This window comes from Tetrao urogallus (genome assembly GCF_951394365.1).
Source record: "Tetrao urogallus genome assembly, chromosome: 10".
Taxonomy (NCBI): Eukaryota; Metazoa; Chordata; class Aves; order Galliformes; family Phasianidae; genus Tetrao; species Tetrao urogallus.
Window position 1 is genome coordinate 15,630,213 of NC_136823.1, and position 19,912 is coordinate 15,650,124.

Genomic DNA, 19,912 nt, shown 5'->3' on the forward strand with positions numbered 1-19,912 from the left:
ACCAAAACAGCAATAATGGTGGAAGGATCATTAGCAGAGCAAATCTAGCCCAAGAAACAAATCAAACAGTCAGAAAACAGTTTCCATTTCTTGTACTAGAGTAAGTGTGAACTTGCATGCAAGCACCAGGTGAAAAGGGACCTCAGTCCCCATGGGAACATCAATGACCATCTCTATGCAAACCACAGCCACATCCCTGCAAAGGCTTCCAGCCTCCTCCCCCCAGGTTTTGGAACAAGGCTGCAGCATCCCAGTGCAGGCTCCCAGCACCTGATGCGTATGCTGAGCATTGTGTGCTGCCCTTTAATCCATTACAATCCCATCACAGGTCCATATGTGTTACCTGGAGCTGAGGGCCCGCCTCTGCGTGTGCATAAACAAGCCACACACTCCCACCAATTAAGCACTTCATCAGTGCACCCTTCGAGGTGGTGCATTTCTGGCTCCTGCACACTGTTACCAATCTGCCCCTGGTGTGAGGTGTCAGATCCAATGCTGTTTCTAAATCATACCCCATCTGTTGCTCTGAGATAGCAAAAGGGTTGCCATTATTTAATTGCTAGCTGCTTTAGCTTTCACCCAGTGCAGTCGCATTAATCACTTCTGACTGTTTTAATTGCCTCAGTTGTCTATTGTTGAGTAAAAAGGTTTCTGGTATCGCAAACACATACACAAAGCCTTGTGCTGAGCAGAGAGGAAGGTTGTTGGTGAGACTAAAACATCAAAGATGTACCAACCATAACCTGGGTTCTATTCAGCTACCCAAGGTGATCACAATAGTCCTTAAAAGTAATTGAACTTCATGGCACTATTAAAGATAGGTGAGATATAATTATCCCCGGTTTTATTGATGAGTCAACGTAAGGACATGGTTGAGGAGTGATTTTCAGAAGGGCTGAGTACCCACAGCCATACTGTGGTTGGGAGGAGTGGCTGCAGATGCCCCAAGGATGCTGGACTCACAAGGAGCCAGAGCCAGCCCTGCTTGCAGCACAGCTTCTGCTGCATGAGTGCAGCTGGGGAAAGTCTGCTAGAAGGGCATCCCTGCTCCCCAGTTCCTCAGCAGGCCTCACCAAAGAAGACCAAACATCAGCCCCCAGCTCCAATCACAGACCCACAGCTCCAGCACCCCGCTACTCACTGCTCAGCAGGTGCTGGGTTCCCCCTTGCCCAATTCCCAGCTCCTTGTGAGCTCCTCATGGTCACACTTTCATCTCTAATTCAATGTGCCTGGCTAACCTGAACAATATAATTGATTTTCTATTTAGCTGGACTGATCAGTCATGAGATGAGCACAGCTGTCCGGCTCAGCGAAGAGGCAGCATATGCACTCCTGAGATATATATATAGGCTCACATCTGTGTTTTCAGCTCATTCCCATTGATTTTGCATTGTCTGTGCAAATGAACAATTTCGTTATTTTTGCAGCATGCACCCAAGTTGGCCTTTTCAGCAGTTATTTTTTAAAAGGATGCTAATATTTAAGCTATTATCCAGTGAAGAAGGAAGCAGTGTAACATTCATTAAGAATCCCCATCCCATTCCCAATAGGAAACCAGCAGAACAATGCAACACAAACGTCTCACCATTACATTAGCAAAACTGTATCAAAATGCTGGATTCTTATTCTTTCCCAATGTCACCCCTATGCTTAGTGCACAAGCAACAGAAAAATGAAAAAAAAAAAAAAAAAAATGCAGAGGAATTGAAAGGAGAGGGAAAAATCCCATTGAGTGCAGTGCTTTTGTATCACTGCAGCTCTGCAGCCCTCCAAACTCACAAGTGACATTGGGCTCTCAGCAACCCAAGAACCACCAAGGTTGGAAAAGACCTTTAAGATCATCCAAGCTCAACTGTCCGCCTCATCTATGCACATCTCCAATGAAGGAGAAGGAACAACTCTCAGAATGTGCATGGAAATTAAGCACAGAGTAAAAACAATTCTCTGCAGTGGGTTGAAACATTGAGAAAGGTTTAACACAGCTGTTTCTTCACATGGCTGGGAGTTTTGGCCTGAAGAAGTCCTGAGATCAGACAGTAATCTTATTTGGGTTTATATTCCTTTAACACTGCCTGCTGAGCAGAATTCTGTGAAAAGAGAAGAAAAATACATTTTCTCCCCTGCCTCACTTTTGAGGAAAATTAAGGCAAATTCTTCATGGAAAGTCAAGGAAGCAAGACTTTCCAAAACCTCAGTCCTCTAACAAGTAAAAAAAAAACCTGTATAAAATAAGGCAGAGAGAAAAAACTTTTTCTTGGTTATTTAAACCAATACCATGTAATATCCTGAGTCCAAATGTTTATTTGAGAAAGAAAACCTGCAGGATATTTATGCTGCTTCTCTTCAGCACTAACTTCCTCCTTGTCTGAAGCCAGTGGTTACTTGCAATATTTTTAGACATGTGTGTCATTAAGTTTGGAAAAAATAAAAACAAAAAGGAAAGAAGTAGTAATTAGGGCATAAACAGGAAATCTCCAAAAAACAAAACACATAGGCAAAAAAAAAAAAAAAATTACTCCTCCCCTGAAGAGCAGCCCAACAAAGCTCTACTCTTCCTCATGAGAAATCCCTGGTACTGGGGTTGCAGGGCCAAGGGGCCCTCCAAAATCTCAATGCCTGTCTCTTCAAGCAGAGCCTCAAGGCACAGCACAGGTGTGAGCCCAGGGCAGAGCAAGGATTGCACTCAAAAGAGGATTTCAACCCCAAATCCCCACTGGAGCTGCAGTTAACCAGCTATAAAGCTACACCAGTAATTTCCTGTAAGGGCGTTTTTTCCCAAATCTCTCTTCTGTAACCCATAAGGCCGTAACAGATTTCAAAGCCTGCTATTGAAGCCCCTACACTGACCTCGAGTTTTCATCAGCTTTTAAGGCTTGTTTTTTCCTTCAGTCATGAAGGCATTTCGGATCCAATCCTCAGCTGCCTTAAATCAGCACTGCTTCACTGCCTCAATCCCAGCAGCCAGCTTATGCCTGCAAACGTGCTCTGCCTGGGAAAATAGGGAATATGACACGAGAACGTGTTGCAATAAGGAGCTGCCCCAACCAGGTGCATCTCAGGGAAATAAAAGCAAAAGGCTTTCCCTCTGGAAGGAATGGACTACGTGCTGGTGAGAGGGGAAAAGTGATAATTCCAGGTTTTGGTTGGTACATCTTTGATGTTTTAGTCTCACTAGCAACCTTCCTCTCTGCTCAGAGCTTCTTTGGGTGTCTGTTGGGAGAGCAAACCTTGCCATAGTCCAGCACTTGGGGTCATACAAAGCTTGAAGGAAAAAGAGAAATAAGAAACAAAAGTTGGGTTTGATACCAATATTTCCACAAAGGCCTTTTAAAAGATCCACAAAGGTCTCAAGAAAAATGCCTGACGTGGCTCTTCGCAGCCCATGGGTCCCGCAAGCCCATAGCACTGGTGGGCACAGATAGGCTAAGAAGCAACACGTGCCGTCCCACTGCTGCCCTGCTCACTCGAACAGGGCCAAGATTTTGCCTTAAATCATTTCTAATCCTGTTGTTAACCTTAAAAGAAACCAGGGTCTGCCTTATTTTAAATAGCCATCAGTGCATGGGGGCAGCTGGCTGCATCCTCCACTCTCTGTGCTGCAAGACAGACCCCTCAGGACCAGTCCCATTCTGCCAGCAGGACCCCAAGTGCTGTACCCTCTCTCCTTAGAGCTGAGGACTTCCTTGTGCCTCTTGTCCCAGCAGACAGAGACCTGCAGGAGACTTGTCCTTGAATATAGCATGCACTGAAGCCATGCTTATGTTGGGACAGGCTGAGACTACTCACTTCAGTGCACACTGGTATTGATGCCCCTTGGATGATGTTCTCCAAGGAAACCTTGGCTCTGCTGAAAGTTTGGCAAAGGGTTCGAGGTAAAACACACTGCCTGGAACCAGAGCATAAAGGATTTCTAGATTGCATGGCACCTTCCTAAAATAGTCTGATGAACTGGAGATGGGAATTAAACTTGGCTGCTGCGGACTGATGGCAGCGGCTCAGCCAGGGGGTGATGGAGCCTGGCTGCTGGCAGCCCCACTGCTTTGCTCTACTGCACTGAACACAGCTTTCAGGGCCAAGTGCTGAACTTTCCTCAAGTCTCCTTTCCCCCATTTATTCTGCTGTCTCTCACCACAAGGGACAGCACATTTAAGACAATCTTCCAGTTCTCTACATTTCACTGATCATTTGCCAGCTCCTGCAGAATGACAGGCAAAGCTTCACACAGTCACTGGAACGATGAAACTTCCTGCAGAGTGCCAAAGGGCTTCTGAGCACCTTCCCCTCTCCCAGAGGGCTCAGATGTGAATAACCAGCAACAGTTCTGTGATCAGGGTATGCTGAACCCCTTTGGCTGAAGGGAGAGAGGTCAGCAGCTTTCTGAAGGGACAGCCCACTTTCTGCAGAGGTACCCTCCTCAAACTAGATCAAGATCTTACTCAATATCAAAATGCTTCTCAGGTTGTGTCATTCTGCAAGTACCACTGTCCCCATTCCTACCACTTCGCAACGTATTTCAAACAAAAACAAGGGATGAATGGACAGTCAGCTTATACACAGAACTGAGAACTCTATGGCAAGTCCTAAAACTCAGGAAAGTTAATAGGAAGGAATCAGCACAGCTTTGCTGTAAATATGAAGTCAATGAAAGTCTCCATCCAACATCTGCTTTCCTCAGCAGAGCGCAGCAGGCATGTTTATCACACAGCACTGGGACACTGCCACCAGTTCATTGCTATGCACGAGCCCCTGGGAGAGGGGAGGGGGGGTTTGTTCCTGTGAAGCCTCCTGGGGACAGCAGGGAAAAAGGATCCTGTGCAGTCCCACAGGTTTCCTGGCAGTAGATAAGGAAGACTCATGGAGCACACAGAGCAGTGCAGCTCTGCGTCCTTTTCCCACCATGGTCCTTGCATGTCACTCATCTGTCCTCCCACCCCTCCTTGCCCCCCGTCCCAGCCCCTTCCTCCCCGTCCTGTCCTGGGCTTTTCCAGCTGCTCAGTGCTTGGCAGGAGCCCCTCAGGAAACCTGGACAACAGCCCTGACCAGACATGAGGTAAGCAGGAGGCAGGAAAAAAAAAAAAACAACAACAAAACAACAACCAGCAATACAAGTCCATCTGAACCACCTGTAATTAAAAAAAAAAAAATAAAATGCAAAGAGCAAGCCAATAAAGCAAGAAAAGCCCCAAACCCTCAGCTCTCTGCAATCTGTGCATGGGCTGCACTCAGTACTGAGCGGTGTTGCTGGGGCACTGCTGGTGGAGAGGAGCCAGCATCCAGTGCCAGGCAAGCACACCGCTATGCTTCAAAGCACAACTGCTCCTCTGATCTCAGCTCTTCCTCAGCAGCCGTTGATGAGCTCCATGTGCATTTGGCAGCCCTGTGCCAGCCTCTCCAGGAGGGCTTTTCAGTGTGAGGGGTAGAGACCTCACTGATGAGACATTTAATAGCTAGATGCTGAAAGGAGCCACTGTACCAGGCACTGGCTGCCCCACCCGGTAACTTATGAATTTGGGCTTTGTTCAGCTTAAATCATATTGCAAGCAGCCTATAAGGGTAACATTTGAAAACATGTTTTCTCTGTACTCTGAAGTGACAGACCTGATTTCCAGCTGCAGCAAGTTAGCAGGATCAGGTTTGGTTTAGCGCTTTGCTAACGCAGCTGTGAGAGCACAGACAACAGAAGCAGGAGCAGCAGCTGTAAGTGCTGAGGGTAAACACACAGCTCTTATCTGCACAACAGAGTGCAAAAGATGCACAGAAGTTCTTATAGACTCATCTGTCAGAAGAGCAAGCGCAAAAGGTTCAGCCAGCACTACCAAAGCACCCAAAGCAAACTTGCAGTACTCTGCATGCTTTCTGGCTGTCTTCCCTCCTACAAGCACAGATTCTAAACTCTGCATTACTTTCATGCAATGATAGTTAAAAAAACAAAAACCAAAAAACAAAATTACCATTGTCTGCCACTGCTTAGCATCAGAAATTAAAATACAGGTTCTTACCTCCAAGCCACAACCCTACTGGTTTAAAAGGACTGGAAAAACACAAGAAGCACACAGCAAGAAACATGCACTCAGCCTTTGTATTTTCTGCACATTCGAGCTGGGGAAGAAGGGAGACACGATCCCAGGCTTCTTCCGTTGCCATAATCTCAAGGAAGTGACCTTAGCATTTGTTGCTTTGATTACAGATTCAGAAACAAAAGCCCTTCCAGCGTGAGTCAGGGGATGCAAGATGTTGAAATGTGACTGTTACAAATGGGTAGGGGTGAGCAGGGAAAGCACTGCAATTATTAACCCCTCTATTATGAAACAAAGCCAAGTCCAAAAGCAGCAGCTGACCAAAGGCACTGTGCAAGGTGCCCACCTTGGGGCAGAGGATCTCAGACCTTTCACTCAAAATTTGTAACAGAAATGGAGCTACAGTTTCAGAAGCATTTTCCCAGCTCAAGTTTCAGCAGATGACATTCCCAGGCCCAGCTAATGGGAAACATGACCAAGGCAGCAGGCACCATGCACTCAGTTCTTCATTGCCCATCATTGCAAGAGGCACTCCAGGCACTGCATTGCTCTGCACTGCTCTGCATTTCTCATGTTCTTTTTCAAGGCACATGGCTGCAACCTTGGATTGAGCCCACCAAAAAAACTAGTGGGCAGCTGGTGTGTGCAATACCAGCAGGAACACAAGCTTTTAGATCACAGCACAGATTCACATCCTCAGGTGGTAAAAATGGCAGAGGAGCTCCACAGCTCTGTACTGCAGCACCCAACATGAGCTGGGTGCAATGGCCCCAGAGCAGGCTAATATTCTTATACTGTCTCATGACTCCAAGATTTTTCCCAACAGTGCTCAATATCACGAGTTCCATGGAAAAAAAACACGATCTGCAAGGATTGAGGATGCCGGTTCTGGTCCAGCCCGCTGCTCCAGACCAGCAAACTGAAGGCTGGCAGCTGAGGCAATTTTGGAAAAGTATTTCAGAGTCACAAACTTGTGTTCATCTCTAAATACAGGATCTAAAGCCTCAAACTAGTTGGAAAATAGAGTGAGTCATTTTTCCTTAGAGACATGACGTGAAGGTTACCTGGGTGGTGCCAGGCTCTGCTCCACTGGAACGACAGGGACAGGCAGAGGGGAAGAGCACAGCTCCTTGGGAACTTACAAATACAGATGGAAGTGCACAACTCAGCTATGCTCTGAGCCACAGGCAGTTTTTCTAGGTGGGAAAAGTTGGTTTAAAGGAAAGGCAGTGTACTAGGAAAGGGTTCCAGCAGCTGGAGACACTAAGTTAGTGATCTGATTCAGCACAGCACATCCCAATCTCTCTGCGCCAGATCCTCTGGAAGTGAGCAGATGCAACTTGCTTGCCATTAGAGAGGAATTACCCGCTTTCACTAAGGCTTAGTGCACACACTTAGATGCTCTGAGTACACTTGCCCAACAGGACTCCAGTAGGCTTCTTTCCCATTAACACTCTTAAACCTCCCAGATCTGCTGCAGCCAGCCCAGCACCCACCAGACAACTCCATACCCAGCACCTGTGTTACACCCAACACCTGTCTCCAGGGCAGCCACCTCCCCAAAGCAATTCCAGCTCTTGTTTTGCTGCCCACCTACAACTTGCTCCCCCAATGCCATTCCTCCTGCCTTCCTCTCTCATACAAGCCAGCTACCTGCACAAAGGACCAGCATGATGTTCTTATGTACCACCTGCCCATCAGCCCATGTTCTACACCAGGAAGACGCAGAGCCTGAAATTTTGTGTTGCTTTCATTGCCAGTGATGGCTTTACACAGCTAAACAACTGCACACATCTGGGCTATTCTCAGCATTTCAATGACCCTCATGCAGCTTACCTTTCCAACCCCAAAACACACAACTGATGCACATTTAGATGGAAGGTAGAGCATTAGCAGGGAAAAGTGTACGTGTGTATGCGTGGGAGGGCATTTAAGCTAATATTTTCCAGTGCTGATAACTTTATCCTCTTTGCAGCTTCTGAGAACGAACTGGTCTCCATCTGCACAGAAGATTAGAAGAATTACTAACCACTAATTATGACTCAGAGGTTTTGAGAGCAATGCAGACTGCATGAGGATGGCCTGATTTTCTTAAAATTAGGAAACAGAGATAGCACAGAGTTATTTTAAGCACATGGACAGTCCATACAAGCTTGCCAAGAAGTGCAGTGGCAATGCTAGCAGGAGCGACAGAAAGCTAAACGCTCAGAAATGAAGTGTGGAAAAAGCAGCATGAGCCTGACATACTTTTAAGTTGCCTTTTTGTAAGCTTCTTGCTCAGACAGAGCAAGCTGCCAGCCTCTGCACAAGGCTGTAAGGGTGATTTATACCAGAACATTCACGTGGTGATACGTCTGCAAGAGATGGGTTTTGAAAAGTGGCGCCGGCGACATTTGAAATCCAACGCATTGGGTGAGCTACGTCACACTGAATACAAATACATTCATATGGGCCAGGGTAGGCAGTGAATAGAAGGCACTGTTTGAACCTGGCACCGGGACACCCTGGAGGAAATGAGGTGAAGTTCAGTCTGGCTATGGAGTTTGTCTGCTGAGGAAGAGGGAGGAGTGGTACAAAAAATCATATTTTTGTTTCAACAAACTCCAAGAGAAAACCCTGTACCATGAGCTCAAGTGGAAATATGCCTGGCAGTAATATTTGGAAAGTGGATTTTGGAAGACTGAACGTGTAAAAGCGAGCTTAACTCCCAGGCAGAGGCTCCTGTGAGCCACAGCCATGGGGAAATCACAGTGGAACTGCACCAGTGAGGTACAAGAGGCATCACAGTGCTGGGTCAGATCATGAAAGCAAAGCAAAGCTCTTTTAGAGCAGAGGTTAATTCCCATTTCCATATAATGTTCAAAGAGGCACATTCAGCATCCTTGAATAAGGCCTGTGAGCTCCCTCAGAAAGCCCTGAGCTGGTGGAAAGGCTGAGATGGTTCTTCTGGGCTCTGCCCAGTACAGAGCCAAGGGAGTCATGCCCCTCACCCACCCATAACCATTGACTTATAATAGTGATAAAGAAAAAAGGAGCCTCCAAGTTTGTCGTCAGCGGTTTTGTAAAGAAAAGTGAAGGTGTGGCAGCAGAGGAAGCTCACTCCTTGCTGTCCAAACCACCCCCATTAGCACCATAGGAAACAGCAGCCAGCCGCTTCCTCTCTGCTCCACCCAGGCAGGTACAGGGCAGACACGGATAAAGCTAGTTTTCTGTGCTGCGTCTGCAATTTTTTTCCCTCCTCCCAGAGGAAGTGACCTTTCAGAGGTTAAGAAGTACGTCATCCCAAAAGCCACATGACTTCAATTTACAATTCTGCAGCCAAAAGTGTTTGCCAAATTACCAGCATAACCGAATAGCCTGAGCTCAGGGATGCCTCCATCCTTCTTGCCAGCTTCCCATCCAGCAGGCATTCGTCACGTCTCCTCATAGTCTGCACAGTTTGAGAATGTTTTACTTGGTTTCTCTTCCACACCCTGCAAGGAACACACTGACGGGCACAGCATCTACCACTAAAAAACTCAATCAACCAACTTGTAATTTATAGAAGCGAGTTGGGCTGTTTTTAGCTTTGCCATCATTCAACAACCTCACAGATATAAAACCTTATCAGTTGGTTTCACTTCTCTGTTCACTAGATTCAGGACAGGCAGCCTAAAAACTTGCAAGGGGAGAACCCAGCTGAGTTCTTCATTCTGGAGGAGGCACCTGGACACTACAGCACTGAATATATCTGCTGCACACAGCACAAAGGGCTTGGGAAGGGTCTCCCCATGCCACACTACCAGGTCAGAGCTGCACGTGAGCTTTGCACAACAAAATACAGCTCCAAGCTCCACCTCTTCCCCTCTTCTCATAGGATATAGGTACTGTTGCATGAAGACCTCTATGCTGGACTCTCACCTCAGAATTTTCCCCTAACAGCATTACTCACACTGTCTCTCTGCAGTCACAAAGAAGATCTTTGTGCCAGCTCTTCCACCACCTCTCTGCAAGTCTGCTTTCTCCATGCTTTCAGATACTCTGCTGTGGACAATACTCCCTGGCATGCAACCAAAGAATTCAGAGAGGCCAAGATCCCTCTTGCACAGGTCCAGAGGTTATTTCAGAGAGAAACAGGAGGCTCCTCAGCACTGTGGCTCCAGGGCAATAGTCAAACAGGACATCCCACCTCTGGGCTGGTCTCTGTGCATGAGACAAGAGATGGTGAGTACCAACTAAGTGCTCCCTATACTGTGCTCAAAGGGAAGGTGAAGGACAGAAGCTGCTCTGTCCTTGGGTTTTGGACTTTGAGTCACTAAGGCAGGTAAGGGCTTTATGCTGGCAGAGAGGATTGCAGTGGAGGCAGAACGGTCTCCTCCCACGTGATAACGCTGGCACCTAGCAGCTTCAAAAGATGAAGGTGAGCTGATGTGGAAATGAGAAAGGGAAAATGTTTTTAGCACAGTTTGGGTCTCCCATCAGGTTAGCAAGCATTTTATCAAAGGACAACTTAATATTTAAGGAAAACTTCCCAGCCCAGCGAGAAGAAACCCTGCTGGCTTTCCTTCCGTCACAATGGTGGTGATTAAAACAGGGAAGAGATCTGTTCAGTGCCACCTCATCTGAAAACAACCCCTGGCCCTCAAAGCAGCGTGACCCCCCAGCACAGATGAAAGGGAGCTGCAGCCCTCAGGGTTGCACAGCAGCACAAGGACCTGTAACATCATCCCACCTGCACTCCCCTTGCACAGACTGGGCACAAATAAACTACGCATGTCCCTGGGAGATGAAATCAAAACCTGAAATAATTTACTCAGCCTCTTATAGGGTTGTAACATCCACCCAGGCTGTGACACCAACTGCTGTGTGCTCGCTCTGCTCCCACCAGCATCAGGAGGGATCCCACCAGGGTTTTCAAACAGCAAAAGGCCAAGAGTTGAGCACAAAAACCAATGTGTTGCACAACCCAAGGAAGAGCCACAGGGCATTCTTTCAGCCATCTCTGTTTAACTCACCCCAAAATGACCATTAGGAAATTCCTGACATTAAGATGTGAGAGCAGCTTTGTCCCTGTCCAGTTCCATCGTGGGGAGGACCTGGCACAGCCCAGTGTGATGGGTAGCATCCAGGTCCCCACCCAGCACAGGCACTGTCTAGCATCACTCATCTCTTCATTTTGCCCATTTTCACATCCTCATAGCAGCAAGGGAGTGATACTACTTGAGAGCAAGGACGAACTAATCCCTACCCCAAGCCACAAGAACACAGTAACATCAGACAGAGGTATAGTCCCACTTTGTTTCAAAAGAACGTTACTCTTTGAGGCAGCCACTGGCAAGCAGCAGCTGAAGAGTTGAGTCCATCTGCTGTCAGTGGGTTATTGGCCAGCCCAGCAGTGCTGGTGGGGCAGGACAGGTCAGTAGGCAGGGGCAGGGAGGGACAGCAGCCAGGCTGTGCATTCCCAAACAATCCATGTACTCAGATGATATTCATCCGTATGCAATGCCAAGGTAATTTCAAGCACAGTAAGAGCCATCAGTTATATAGCTGCTCTCCCACTGCTGGGCACACCTGAACCTGGGCATGCCTTCCAGCTAAACAGCAACAGGTCCCTTTGGGATTGCACAGGTACAGATGGCCCTTTAGCACTGCTTCCATGTGCAAGAGAAGCTTTAATGATTACAGAGGGAGGGCAGTTTTGCTGGGAGCTCTGTAGCTCCCCACACTACAGAACAGCAGAGAGAGAGATAGAGAGAGAGAAAGAAGGAGCAGCTTGGAAACACCCAACATAAACAAACATCCCAGCGACACTTACACCAAGATTTATCACAGACAGAGCCACTGCAACGCAAACTGCGATTTCCAATATCCCGTCGTGATAAACAGAGCCCCGCATCCCCGCTGGCAGCTCCGCAGGTGTCCCCTACCTGGTAGACATCCCCGAGGCCGCACCATGCCCGCAGCGCTTGCCGGCACGCCCGCAGCCTCCCCGCGTACCACCGCCGGAGCGCCGTCACCGTCAGCGTCCAGACGCATCGGCTGCCCCCGAGCAGCAGATCCTCCACCCCGCACATCAGCACCGAAGCCATGGGTCCAGCGAACCTCCGCGTCCCGCCTGGCTGGGTGTTTAGCACGCTGGCATGCCGGCTTGCTGGCTTTATAGGGCGTGCAGAGAGCCGCGTCCAACCTCCCAACAAACTCCTCTTTCACGGCGCTTCCTGGGCAGGCTCCAGGCGTGCCCCCAGAGCCAGCGGCTGCAGTAGCCCGGCTCCGCCAGCAGCTCACACAGCAGCCTTGTCCTTCCGAGCGGCTTACACAAATCTCCGTTAAGCTCCGGGAGCTGCCACCAGGTTTTCTAATTAAATTTTAACCCTTTTGCCACGTGTCCTGACAACAACCCCATTTATACGCCACCGCCGTTAAGGGATTAATGGAGCTGCCGCCCTGTTCCGAGCTCCGCCGTGCGTTCGTCCGCATCGCTCAGCTCCGAGGAGAGGACCCAGCGGGAGGATCACACCGACACCTCGTTATCTGCCACGCGGGGAGCCGAGCTGTCAGCGCTTTCTCCCTGGGAATCCTATTTTAAAAAGCACCTTTGGGAAAAGCAAGCGGAGGGGAAAAAAATAGATCAGCGCAGCTCCTGTAGAATGGAGGCACCGATTTCCTCAGCTTGGGTGGCAGAAGATGCCAGAAGTACGAAGCTCTGTTTGCATTCGTACCGGCTGAAAGCTCAACACCTGCCAAAGAGACAGTGCTGCTCTCCTGCACAACTCTCACAGCTCCGTTGACACAGCGCTTGCTGCATGAGAAAAACAGAGCTCCTCGTGCACACTTCACACACAGAGCACGGAGAATAAACACAGAGCTAACAGCCCACGAGGGAACACAGCCTTGATGCTTAATCTTATACCAAATCCCAGGCAATCCACCCTTCTGGGGCAGAAGCTGTTAATGCCAGCACGCTGCACCCCTCATTTGTGAGCTCTTTCCTAGCAAAAGCCAAAGGGAGCAGCTCTGGGTGGAAGTCAAAAGGCAATTAACCTTTTTAAGACCACTCATGGGATTTGAGGTTTCCTAGAGATTTCTGGGGCCAGAGCTGTGAGGGGCCCAGTGTGCAACTGTCAGCACCTCACTGATGGAACTGCACAAAGAGCAGACTTTGGTAAAAGCACCAGCCAGACCAACCCCACTGCCTCGCACAATGAAATGAATGAACAGGGTGGGAGTGGAGTGAGTAAAGGCTGCATGGGAGAGCTGAAGCTCCCTTGTTTTGAGTATTATGGCTGCGTTCTGTTAGACAAAATCCATGCAATGTTTTCTTTCTATTCACTTCAAGGACAGATGCTTTGGCAGCAGTGAGGGGAAGCACATGCTGCTCATTTTGCTCAACCCACCCAACATCTGAGGACATTCAGACCCCAGTAACAGTAGGAACCACAGCGGTGTTGCCCAAACAGCCCAACTCCAGTGGTTATCCCCACTCCATGAGCAGAGAAACCAAGAGGCTCTCTTATTTGGTACCAGACCTCAATGTCACTTAAGACCCAATTTGATTTTCAAGTGGGTTGCACCATCTTCAAACAGCTTCTACACAGTCATGGCTGTTCTGGCCCAAATGCTTTCAGGGGAGGAAGATACCCTGTGTGCTCTTAACACAGGGAAAGTATTTGCAAATCCTATTCTATTCCATGTCAGTCCTCATACTGCAAGAACCCACGGTTGCACAGTCAGCTTATATCCTAGTTGAGAGTCTGACAGTAGTTCTGCAGATTGCTGACAGCCTGTTTCAGACAGGCTTTGGACCTGCGTGTCACCAAGCATTGCACTTCTTCCTCGTGCATACAACGAGCTAAGAGTGGCTCTGCCCATGATGCTTGTATCAGTTGTCTGTGCAGCTCCAAGGAGTTCAAACATCTCAGACGTGCTCTCAATGTGGGAAAGGCTATGACAACTATTTTAAACATCTGAAGCTGTTATGAAGCAACATCTCTCCTCAGTTCTTCCACACCAGGGTGAGAAAAGGAGCTCAGATATCTCCAAGTCGCTTTGTGTTGGGGTCTATGCTGCAAAGTGGACCTAATCTGCCTCACACCAAGCCAAGCCAGGAGGTGCTCACCCAGCCTGGCCCAGGGCACGATGGCTTGGAGCCTGTAGCAGGTTTCCACTCATCCAGGACAGAGACAGAACTTGTTATAACAGACCTCAGGCTCTACAGTTAAAATCCAGCACCTCAAGAATTTCATTGCTCCTTTCAATGTTCTCTCAGCCTGTGGCCACAAGGAGAGCTTCCTGAATCTTGGGTGTTACTCATCACTGCTCTATATTCTATGTTTAGGGCACTTGAAAATCAGTATGGATGTACAAAATGAGAAGTTTTTGTTTTCCACTGGGAGAGGCCACTGCCACCATCTGCAGTTACCCCAGGCAGCTGAGGGTAATTGCAGCTGGACAGCACTGCTCAGAGAGCTGTTGGGAGCACCTCCCGTGGTATCTGCACATTGTGGTCAAGCCATCGCCAAAGTTAAACACAGATTAAAAAAGAAAATCCAAGTTTCTGTCATTTTTGGGTTCCATTTCTAGACCAAACCAAACCAAACAAAACAAAGCAGCTTCATAGTTAAGGAAACAGCATAGGGAATGGCCTCATCCTAAGCCAGGAAAATCAAATCATGCCACTCTGAAAAGTTATAATGCTTGCTCTACTCTGTCGTCTTTTGTGCCTTTTCCCCCTAGATAAGGAAAAAGGATGGGCATTTTCTCCTTTGATATAACATAAGGTATTTTTTAAATGTGGCACAATCCATGGTATTTTTAAATGGCACTTGCATATGGGGCAGCTACCCTTTGTGCCTCCAACCCTCCTGTGCTGCTGGGACAGCCCCAGCCAGCTCCACCTCAGCCACAGTGCTCTCCCCAACACACTAAGGAGCAGAGTTGATAATACAAAGAAGAGTTGAGTGTAATTCAGAACACTGGTGATTTAATTTGGGACTGATGAAGCATCCATTCAGATTGGCTTTGCCTTCTGTGGACTTCTTTCAGAATGTGATTCCAGGTGTTTTAATTTGAAGTATATAACTGATATTCATGTTCCTTAGGAGAATAAAGGTCGCAGGAAATTCACTATGGGAAAGCTAATAGGATGCCCAAGTGGCTTTCAAAAGTCACAGAAATCAAACCTTCATGGGGAAAAAATAGCTATCTCAGAAAAAGATTTTGTAGACGTATGCACCACTCTCAAGGTAGAGAGATATTACAAATCTATTTGATCTGCAGCTATGAACAACATGAACAACAGGGCATTCATTTCTGGTAAGGAACGAGCTCACAGAACAGGAATCTAAGGAGCACACTGCTAACAGGATGTGCAGAAAATGTGATGTGCAGCAGATTCATGCTTTTCTTTGTATTATTGATTGTATTCCTGGAATAACAAATGCTAAAAGGGAACAAAGGTTCACCAACATAATAGGAAAAGATCTCAGAGGGATCCTCAGCCCTCCTGGCATGTTACATTCTGTGCCACAATGAATGGAATGAGGATAGCTGAATCACTGCTTTTCTTTTCAAGGTACCTCATACAAAGATCACATGGATACATAATTCATCTACCTGAGAGGCCACAGGACAAAAGCATCAGTTTCCTCTGACATCTACAAAGTTGCATTCCCGCTAGATACAGACCACTGATTAGAAACACAGAAGAGGACACACAGCCAGATCCTGGTGGCAGGTAATGACATTAAGGCTTTGATCCTTTTTGGTCTCTGCACCTTCAGCAGTAAAAGGTGAATTATTGTGCAGATGTACCAAATAATTATAAGGGCTAGCAGATGTCTGCCCAAGCCATTGCTTTAAGTCCTTATCATGGCTTTTGTCCATAGCCTGTATTCACTTACTTCAAATGAAGATGACTGCAACCAATGCTCAGTCCTCTATAAAGCAAAAGGCAAGGTGCAGAAAAGACCAAGAAACCATTGAGACAGCCCTTGCAGAGTCCTGAGAACCACTTCTGCTTTGGGCATGCCACTGCATGGATATCTGCTTCTACTTCCAACTCAACAAATTCAAATCCTCAAGTCCTGACATCCTGGGATGATCTCAGGGCAGGCCAAGCCCCTCCATGCTCACTGCTTACTTGTGCAGCCTCAGCTCTGAGGAAGTCCTAACTCACATCTCTTTAGCACTTTCTTTAAATTCTTGTCTTGTAAGAAGCCTGTCAAGCTGCGAGCATTAATGCAATTAACCCTAAATAAAGATGAAGTGACTTTTCAAAAATCATTTCTGCTACACTCTGGCCCTTAATTACCAACTTAATAAAGATAAAGTGAAGTAGTCATCAGCCATCCTCTCTTTGATGTTGTAACCTCTCAATATGTAAGACGCTTAAAAAGCAGCAGTGGCATATGGGATAAGTCTGTAATCCAGCCTTCCCTGACTGAGAGTTTCTGAAGAGAGAATCAACTTCTGGCAAAAGGTGTTTGCAAAGCAATTTCATTCCTTGAGATTAGTAGGAAAAAAAATCCAGAGATCTTTGTAATGCACTTCATCCTTTATACTAGCGTGAATTTTGGGCACCTCTCAGATCAATTGTTCCAAAGATCTGTCTACTTTCACATTATCAAGCCTGAATTTAGAAAGCAAACAAAAGCTACATGGCAGGATTGTCCTGTCCTCCTCTTAGCTAGGAAGAGGAGGTGATGGATCTATCTGGAGCAGACAGATGGGAGATGCTGAAGAAAGGCAATCTCCATGAGCACCTCCAGGCACTACATGGGTTCCCAGCTCTTCCCACCAGTGTGCTCCAAGCCAAGGGGCTGCCAAACCCAACAGCAAACAGCATCCTGAACCACTCACACCTGCAGAACAGAGCCTCTCCCCTCCGCTGCCAGTTTAAGGTACAGGTTTAACAGCAGTTTTCCAAGCCACGGATGAGATGCTGTCTTTTTGCCTCCTCTCTGTATGCATATTTTTCTACAATAACAATAAAGCAGTGACACACGCATTTTTAAAGACAGCACTGTGCCAGAAACACAAATTTCTCACAGCCTCTACTCCACAGTAAGCTCATTATCGTTTCTTGTCAGAAATGAAGTGCCACCGCCTTTTAACTCTGCAAGTGATTAAAGCACTTACAGCCTGACTCCTCCAACAGCAACCCATACTCACATACCTGGCACTACAGATTCAGGTCAGCTTCAGCACAAGCAGCGAGTGCTCCAGTTCCACAAACTTGGAATTGCCTTCGTTTGCCACTGCCCTATCAGCACAAGGCTGTGTCACCCAGTTTCCATAGCACAGCTCTCTGGGGGCTGACATGGGAAAAGCCACATTGCCCCTCTACCCTTGCAGGCTGTAGCCTTATACCTCCACCTTTCCAAAACCAGCGAACAAGAGCATGAAATGCTTTCAGCATTCTGCTTTCTTCACCCATCTCACCAAGAGGTCACCATGATGGGCATCACTGTTCCCAACCTGCTTTGCTTGCCTTCCTCATGCCCCATGACCTTATTCCGCAGTGGGTGTCAGCATCACTCAGCTCTTGCTGCAGTCCAAAGCAAGCTGGCACCCCCAGCTCTTAAAGTCAGCAAGGAATATTAAAGGGAGCCCAGAGAAATCAGGTAATGATGTTAGATAAAGGACTTTGTGGTAGATACAAATACGTGAGGAGTGTAAAAATCCAGGGCTGCCCCAGCTTTACGATTATTTTATAGCCTCATTAATCCAGGACAAATGGGGTAAAATTACTACCTAACCTAAGCACCTGGCAGAGATATACAATGCTGTAAGAGGAAGCATAAATGGGATAGTAAAATTTCAGCATTTTGCATGATATACATGGCCAGGATGACAAAAATAACAACACAAACCTATTAGTCACCTGACAAGAATCTTTAAAATAGTGAGAATAAATGATGTCTAACTACAATAATTATACCCTCAGTGCATTCATTCTCTCAGGATGAGTAACCCGGGATGCTGCAGCCTCCAGAAAAAAAAGAATTATGACTCAGAGCAATGCTCTGCCCTTGATCAGACTTCATGGGTCATGCCAAGCCCAGGACAGCCACACACCCAGGAGAGGATTTGTCCTTCCTTATGTGTTTGAATGTCACAGTTGAGATCACTGCACCTAAAGGAATATGAACAAACAGACCACCTTGGCCACCTTTTGTGCCTCTCCTCCCCACATGCAGTTTCAGACCATAAACCCAGAATCCATCCTGTGTCATTGCTACACTTGACACAGTACCAACACTGATACAAAACTTTCCTTAAAGTCAGTATTTGAAGCCACCCAGCCTCGTGTCCTCCACTGCCAATGATAGAGGTCAGAGCATGGCATGGGCAGCCCATGCCTCTCCCAGCACCACGGTGCTCCTCTCCCCCAGACCAAAGCACCCAGATCCAACTACGTGGCTCCAGCATGCTGCAGAGAGCTCCCCTCATGCCATCTTTAGTTGAGGCTTGATCCAACACAATGTGACACTGGCAGGTTTTGCTCCATAGGTCACAAGTGAGTTCAGTTTGGGCCTCTCTAAGAGAGCTGCTCATCTTTGTGGCCAATTTTGGCAGGAGAACCACAAATGGGTGGGAAGAGCACCAGCAAATAGAAGAAAAATTGGTAAATCATAAATCTACGTAACACATTGCCAGGACTGCTATTGAGCAATGCTTCCTGAGAACACAGGTCTGCTGTAATTCTGCTTGGAGGCAGAAAGCAAAGAAATTTCAAAATGTATCATCTGCTGCTCCAGCAATTAGTGCCTCATTTTAGTAACAAAATAGCCATGCAGTGTACATTTGTCAGTTCCGGACATACAAAAAAAAAAAAGGGAATAATTATCCAGAACTTGGGAGGAGGCAAATCAGTGCCTTTTGTTGTTGGAGTGAGGCGGCTCTGGTGTAAGCAACATGTTTCTTGATGGCAAGGCTTGGTGCTATGCTACCATTTGACCATGGAAAAGGAATTGAGCACACAGCATCTCCCCACAGAGGGGTCACATCACTTGTGCTGGGCACTAAACACTGCCGAAAGACCAAAGCAAGCCTTCCAGAATGCACAAGCTGCCATCCATTCAGAGAACAGGGACACATCCAAAAGCACCCGGCCACGAGGCGCAGAGAGCAACTGAGCCAAAGGAAAAGAACAGCCATTGAAAGGCTGCTTTTATCCTCAGAAGACCTCCAAAACAAACAGCCAGCATGCCATGGGCTCAATCCAAAGCCCATTGAAAGCAATGGAAAGCCTCCAATGGGCTGGCAGCAAGGTTGGCCACGCGACAGCCCCGCTGCCTCCCAGCACTCCCCTGCCCTTCCTCGGGCTTTTTGGGGCTTTTTGCAAACACTCAAGCCAGCCAAGAAGTAATTATTGTAAAATTAAAACTTCCATTTTTAAAAGTATCATGATTCCCTATCCAGCCCCTGGGAATATGGAACGATGGGTCAGGACCCACACAGTGGTGCCCCCAGGACTCATGTGGCACACAGTACCTAAACCACAGCTCAGCTTCCTTCCAGAGGCGTCCTCCGGAGCTGAGCCCCTCCACGCATGAGGAACAGCACTACTACCTCACTGCCTTCTTAAAAAAAAATAATAATAATAATAAAAAAAGGAGAAAGGAGTGACGCCAGCAGTGGGTTGTGGTGGGAGTGGTGACATGGGAAGCACCAAGCCGTGCACAATGCAGGAGGAAGCCAAGAGGGGAAATGTGGAGGGGCTGCAGAGCTGAGTCAGCCCCTCAGATGAGGGACCTCACCCCTCCAGTGCGAGATTTGTGCTGGTGCAGGTGCTGGACACAGAGCCCTGCCCTGCCAGCAGGGTGGGAGCTTCCCAAATCTCAGCTGATGCTGAGCAGAGGGTGAGGATGTGGGTGCAGGGGGTCAGCCCAGCCCACACTGTGCAGAGCAACTG

The 19,912-nt window shown here is 47.6% G+C and overlaps 1 protein-coding gene across 1 annotated transcript in view; it reads right to left on the reverse strand.

Moving 5' to 3' along the window:
- FRMD4B (FERM domain containing 4B) overlaps positions 1-12,086 on the reverse strand; it is a gene marked incomplete at both ends in the record, with an annotated part of 63,689 nt that extends 51,603 nt beyond the window's left edge. The window contains one exon of the mRNA XM_079540385.1: positions 11,925-12,086. Coding sequence (XP_079396511.1) covers positions 11,925-12,086 — 162 coding nt within the window. The remainder of the gene's footprint in view (positions 1-11,924) is intronic.
- Positions 12,087-19,912: the final 7,826 nt, after the last annotated feature.